This window comes from Cyprinus carpio, chromosome B7, assembly GCF_018340385.1.
Source record: "Cyprinus carpio isolate SPL01 chromosome B7, ASM1834038v1, whole genome shotgun sequence".
Classification (NCBI taxonomy): domain Eukaryota; kingdom Metazoa; phylum Chordata; class Actinopteri; order Cypriniformes; family Cyprinidae; genus Cyprinus; species Cyprinus carpio.
This window is the reverse complement of record NC_056603.1, coordinates 14344949-14351773: the sequence shown is the minus strand read 5'-3', so window position 1 is coordinate 14351773 and position 6825 is coordinate 14344949. Positions and strand designations below refer to the sequence as shown.

At 38.2% G+C, this 6825-nt stretch overlaps 1 protein-coding gene across 1 annotated transcript; it reads right to left on the bottom strand.

The window, feature by feature from the left end:
- Positions 1-76: 76 nt before the first annotated feature.
- Positions 77-1404, bottom strand: msmp1 (microseminoprotein, prostate associated 1). The gene is made up of 3 exons (XM_019106779.2): positions 1294-1404; positions 1088-1196; positions 77-716 (listed from the first exon to the last, which is right to left on the bottom strand). The coding sequence occupies exons 1-3, from the start codon at positions 1394-1396 to the stop codon at positions 548-550; spliced, it is 381 nt and encodes a 126-aa protein (XP_018962324.1). The 5' UTR covers positions 1397-1404; the 3' UTR covers positions 77-547.
- Positions 1405-6825: the final 5421 nt, after the last annotated feature.

The window sequence follows — 6825 nt, the reverse complement described above, 5'->3', positions numbered from 1 at the left end:
ATATTTATTAGTGTAAATGTAAATATGACACAACAGTTACATATAACAAATTTATTATCAAATCAAAATAATGCTTGTCTCATAAAGAGTTTTTTGTTGTTGTTGTTGTTACAACTATTTAACAGGGAATACACATTTAATTTTGCTCCCTGAACTCCATGAAAAAATATCTTGGCTATTTAGGCAATGAGCTGTAAAAGAGATAATAACAGGACATACGGTGCTAATAGTTTGTGTTATAGTGATGTGATAATAGCATGGTAGAACAAGCACAAATTAATATACACAATGCGTAACATTCCAAACAAATATAAAACTTCCCATCTGTCTCTCCAGTACATTATTCAAATGCATAAAAGAATGCTTTCCTCTCCTACATGCTATACATGTCAACCACATCCTATTTTCCTTTAAACTGAGAACTTAAATGGTAATGGTTATGCTTTGAGAATACAAGTGCTATAGAAGTAATATTGCACCTCACGTAATAGTGAGACAGATGTTAGCTGACAGGCAGGTGAATTGTGGTTTGAAGTCTTCCTCCATGCTAACCTTCTAGTTTCATGTTGAGTGCTCCATGTCTTGGATCAATATTGTTCTCTTCTCCAGGAATGCAGGGCAGGCGGGGATCAGAGGTCATCACCAGTGTGACCTGGCAGGTCAGAGATTCAACCCGAACTTCACACCAGGGAGGAAAGTCCACAGGCCGATGCACACTGTAATCGAGCGGTTGATTTAAATATAAAAATGAACTACATTCTGTGTAGCAACAAGTACATTCTCCAAAATAAGGGTTTTCACAACGATGACATAGAAGAATTTAAGATCTTTCAGTGAACAGTTCTTAAAGGAACCATTTATAATTAACATTTTAATAATCTAAAGAAGCTTTTTAAATTGGAAATCTATGGTTTCTTAAAGGTCCTTCATGGAACCATCACTGCCAATCAAAAACCTTTATTTTCAAGAGTGTAATTTCGGTTTCAGTGCACCAAAATAACACTGAAAAATCTCAAGATTCCCATTCATTAGGTTCTTTTATTTATTATCCAATAGAGAAATTAATGCAAGATGTTACCACTCTTACGTTTCGCAGCATCCCACTCCCACGGGGTGCAGGCAGGTGCACTGCACACAGCCCTGCTCCATCCAGCTCTCTCCCATAGAGTACTGCTTCCCATCATACTCACACAGAGCTGTGAAGAGAGACATCGAACAGTGCCTGATCAACAAGTGCTCTCCAAATAAAACTGATTTAGAGTAAACATCATGAGACGGGACACCTGGTCTCACCTTGAGAGTTGAAGTGGCACTCCATTGGTGCTGCTGAACATTTAATCCACACCAAAGAGGCCATGAAGATCATCATCACACCATGTCTCGCCATGGGATCCATCTGTGTTGTTCGATTGCACTCTGAATTGTTCTCTCTCCTCTTTCGCACCTCCATTTATACCCCCTTGTGTTCACGGGGAAGGATGTGAGGAGTGGTTTACCCCCTACCTGAGGTGTGTTTCTGGGGTGGGGGTAGGTTAGTTAGGGGGTGTGCAAAGGAAAAAGCTGTGGCTTGGCACCACTTGCTCTTTCTCTCCGGTGATTGCCATTCTCCGCTCCACTGGGCATGACCTTGAAAAACTATAGAAATTCTGACACATCCTGGGATGACTAAGAGAGGTGGGGAAGAGAGCTGGAGAGCAAGAAAAAGCAAAAAGTTGATGCGAGACAGCATGCTGAACAAATATGGATAACATGAGCTGCCAATTAAAGATAACACCCCTACATTTTGAAAAATAAAGGTCTAATTTCACCTAATTTGATGATGCTGAGATAAAAAGTATAAAACTTTTCATCATGCCCAGTTTTTTCCCCAAAATAACAAAAATGTATATATAGCAGGCCTGTATCCACTTTAATTCAGTTATCAAAATAACAAAAGCAGTAAAATGACAAATGTGTCTGTTTTAATGACAAGAAGATGTATTGAAAATGTATAAGTTAATATAGAATCTGCAAAGGAGTCACAAAAACTGTCATTTTCTGTTACTTTTTGTAGTAAAACACATATAATAGAATATATCTGTCATGTTTGCATTTTCTTCTGTCACTGGCCATACTTCTAATTTTTCAGTCTGGATTAGGCATAATCATTTATTACCTTCAGAACCATTCATATATGTGAAAATCGGATAAGAACGGAACAAATAGTTGTTGTAACTGTTCAAAGGAAGACAGTAATCCTGTCTTTGTGACATATTACCACATGGCTTTTTGGTGATTAAGATATAATACAAGACATTTTGATCTTACAAATGGTTGTCAAAATCAAAAATGCTAAAAATGCCACAGAGCTAAACAGGCCCTATTTTTGAAATCAGCACCTCAAAATTGGTAAGAAACAAGTGTTGAATTTTATTCAGCAAATATGATGCAGGGCATGTGGAATCACCAGGGAAAAATAAATATACTACAAATACATTTACATATCTTTGTGCTTAATAAAAATACTCTGCAATTACACTGTTGGTATACTAAAGTAATATAGGCTACTTAAAGTCTGCTAAATTGGAACAACTAGTAATATAGTTTAAAGGAGCCCTATTATGCTTTTTCACGTTTTGAATTTTAGTCAGTGTGTAGCGTGTATGTTTGGGCATAAAAAAGATCTACATATTTACAAATCTCAAAGTCCACTCCAAAGGGAGATATTTCGTTTTTTTAAAAATCCCTTTTAAGAACTACAATGAAAGACTACAGGGACTACAGCGTTGTTTTCCGGGGTTTGTGATGTCACAAAGCCGCCCAATAGAATATCATGGAAATTCGAATGGTTGGGGGATGGGGAATGATTGGGGGGTGTGGAATGGTTGGGGGGTGGGGAATTGTTGGGGGGTGGGGAGGGGCGAGGTCTGGTTAAAACTTGGATGAGTGAATCACACAAGACAACGACGACGAAGAAGTGCTGCTGTATAATTATATATGTAGTATGTTACAATTATGAAAACGTTTTTATAATAAATTGCTGACAGTACAATACTGGACAATGATGTAATCTGCAGAATTTACACTTCAGTTATGAGACTACAGTGTTTCCCATACATTGAGTGCGGGTGTTTTTATATCACTGTTTTTCTGAAGGAAACCGTCATTTTCATTTCGTCTTGCATCTCACGCCTGATAAAGCGGCATTTGTGAGCAGAGCGCTGCTTTGTGTACAGCTGATACAGGGGAAACACGTAGACTGTAAAAAACATGGATGTAGTGTCTGTGACGTCACCCGTAGGTATCCGAAGAGCGTTTTTGAAGCCTAAAGTAGGCAGAGCCGGCCGTCACCATCTTGGCAGCGCGTAACTCGAAAATGGTCAAAAAGGCGGGAGCTGGTTGCTGAAACCACGCCCACATAGCTCAACGATGTTGACAGCAGCGGCAATCCACCTGTCATTCAAGTGGCCACGCCCTTAATTATGCAGAACTTTAAGGCTTAATATAATTTAAACGGATGAGTTATAAAAAAAATTCACCCCCCTCACAGTTGTCATGAAAATTAGCTATATAGGCCAAAATAATTTTTGAACCAAGCTGCAAACATGTTTTTTTCTGCTGTAAAGTTGGGCATTTTAACATGGGGAGTCTATGGGATTGACTCCCTTTTGCAGCCAGCCTCTAGCGGCCAGTTGATGAATCACAGTTTAAGTCACTTAAGCGTTGGCCTCACGAGAGAGAGTAGGAGGTTGCCGCTTGGGGAAACGTCAATCTCTACCACTTCAACAACGCCTCCTTCTGGCAGAGAATGAATTTGCATATATGTATACCGTTTTCACTGCAATTCATGTTATAATGTTAGAATTAAAGAACAATAAACATAATACATGCACTTATCTGTACATAGTAAATGCAATTATTTTAAGCAGTTGTTGACATCTTTTCTAAAATGTGAATTAGCCAAAAAAAACTCTAATATGTCTTGTAATATCCATGTTTGCAAAGGTTCTGCGCGATCCTGTTGCTCAATATTCTTGGGCTCTGAAACTGGTTTAAATTGAAATGGCAATATTGACGCCATACCGGGGCAGTACTGAAACACCGTCTAAGCTGTTTGCCGATCACAACGCACTGGGACAGCTAACCAGTTATGTCACATTTCGTTTTTCAGAAGGCGGGCCTTCATCAAACCTGGAACTAATCGAGCTGTTTGTGCCAGAATTGGGAGAAAGGTTTGTAATAATGTAAATGATGTAGAAAATAATGTGTTTTTCGAACCACCAAGCATGAGAGCATTCTAGTACACCCCCAATACCATATCAAAACTTTGTAAAAGAGCATAATAGGACCCCTTTACTTGTGAAGACATAGTGCTGAAGTTCAACTAAAGATGTACTGAAGTATATTTGATTGTGCTAAAGTGGAACTATTACAAGTATACTTCAGGTATACTTTAAATATCTTGCATTTAAAAACTGATATTATTCAAAGATCATTCGACCCTCAACTCATCAGAAATGACATTTAAACACGTTTAGGCTTAATGTTAAGAAATGTGCATTGTGCACAAGTAGTATTCCAAATAAAGTTTAATTATAATTTTCATATCAGTAAGTCTCAAGTGATATGTCAGTAAATATGTTGATAGATTTGAAATACAAAGTTCTGGTATGAAACTCTAGATGACGCAGTCCGATAGGTCTAACTCAATCTGACATAATGACATCATTATCACATGGCACAGCTGATTGGTTCTCTCTTGTATCGGTAGCCAATAAGCTCACTGCTGAACATTCAAATATATGACTAGTGCTTGCTGTAGCAGTTGCAGCTTGCTTCAGAAACCCTCCACCTTCCCCAGCTCCACCTGTATAGATCTGCTACAGGGTGATTTATGTATGCTATATGGGGGTTATTTCATGTTATAAGTGCAGCAGCAGTATTTCTTACATGCTCACAGCAGCATGTTGTGGATGTATTGGCAGTAGCAAGTCTTGGTACATGCTCTGCCGCAGCAGCAGTTTAGCAGATCTATTCCGCCAAGACCAAACACATTAACATTGTCATGTACCTTACATGCTAAACTATCTGAGAGTTTTCATGACAGAACTATAATTAGTATGAAATAAATGTATATATTATTTTTTAATAGGGCAGTTTTCATCTGGGTTGTGGTGGATGCATCTGATAAAATAACATTCAGTTTATTGTCAGATGTCACCTCAGATGCATCCTGAGGATGGTCAGCTGGTGGTTCTCAACATCAACAAATGGTTACTAGGTGATCTTCAAACACATAAACACAGGCATCCATCACAACTGTGGTCCTCAGGTTGCCGTGACCCTGGTCTGCTTCTTTGGACTAAACCCATGTTGATGATGTCATGGTGACCTCACATGGGTCTGGTCCAGCTGAAGATGTTCATGAGCAGGAGGAAGCTCATAAAGGCAGAATTTGACTTTTATTGCATTACCGCTGCAGGTGTGTGTGTTTATGATGAGAGAAGATGAAGATGTAATATTTCTGAACTGCTTTTTTGTTGTTAAGGAAGGATCCTATGTAGGTGTTGAGTGCAAGGGATTAGGCTTTGAGCGGATGCCAAGAAGGTAACGCTCTTTGAGCCAGAACCAAACATTACATACTCATTTGCACATTAGCTCATCTCTCGTCATCTTTGCTATCAAGATGGAAAAATTTGCGATAGAAGAAACAGGCGTTTTCCAAGGAGGCCCTGGGGTACCACAAAGTCTGTTTGTAGCATTCACGCCTGTGTCACCCCACAGTAGTCTGAAAGGTGTTGAAAGCTCTTCCCTGTGTACTGCATGTTGTACTACTGCTCTATGGCACTGACTAGCGCCTCAGTTTGGACAAAGTGACTCACAGTCTCTCCTCTGCTCTGGCCGTGCATTCTGACCATGTTCCCCTCTGCTTGAACGTTAGAACTGGTGTCGTATTTAAACATTTCCGCCTCATAGGACATGATTTGTGTCCAATAGGAGCAGAAAATTTGCCAAAAGGCCATCGGGCAGAAGTTCACAATTTTTGGTTGTCAATTAATCTTTGGTTATTGTCGTTAAATGGAACAAGTAACTAAAAGTACTGTTATGAATAAGTCTATTCAGCAGGTACACTTGATTTTTGGCAGCACATTTTCTTATTTAATGGTAAACCTTAGGTAACCTATCCCACTGTTTCCCAACCTGTGTCTTATGTAGCCAATCTGTAATACGGTTCTAGGAAAAGATTATTTACCCAGAACAGAATTTTAGGAAACACGTAAGAGAGTTTTATTGCTGAGAAAATGACTGAAAAATTAACAAAGATGGGTTACATGTGTCTTTCACAAAAATGGGCAAAACATATTATTATTATTGTTTTTTTTAAAGGAACAGAATTTATTTTGTGTTTTAAAAAATTATCTGAATGCATTAACATGTTGAATCACATTTAATTCTTTAGAACATTTAAAAACAATACATTGTTGAAGTAAATTACACTTCTAAAAATCCCAGCACTTTTGTTTTTACACATTTAAAATGTCACCTTTAAAAATAAAAAATTCAAAGTTCCCCTGCTTTACAAGTACCACTGTTTGGTAATCACTGATTTATACAGACAGTATAAGCATTGTTCAAATGAGCCTCACATAGTAGTCGATGTGTATTTTTGTACTTTTGAATCAATCTATATTCTATGGAGGCATTTTAGGTTACAGGTTACAATCACTGAATTTAGACTTTCTTATCCATTTTATTAAAAATAAAAATGAATGCAAAAATGTCCTTCAGGGGGTTCTTTGGGGTTTCTAAGGTGCTTTATAGCACCAATGCCATACAAAGAACCTG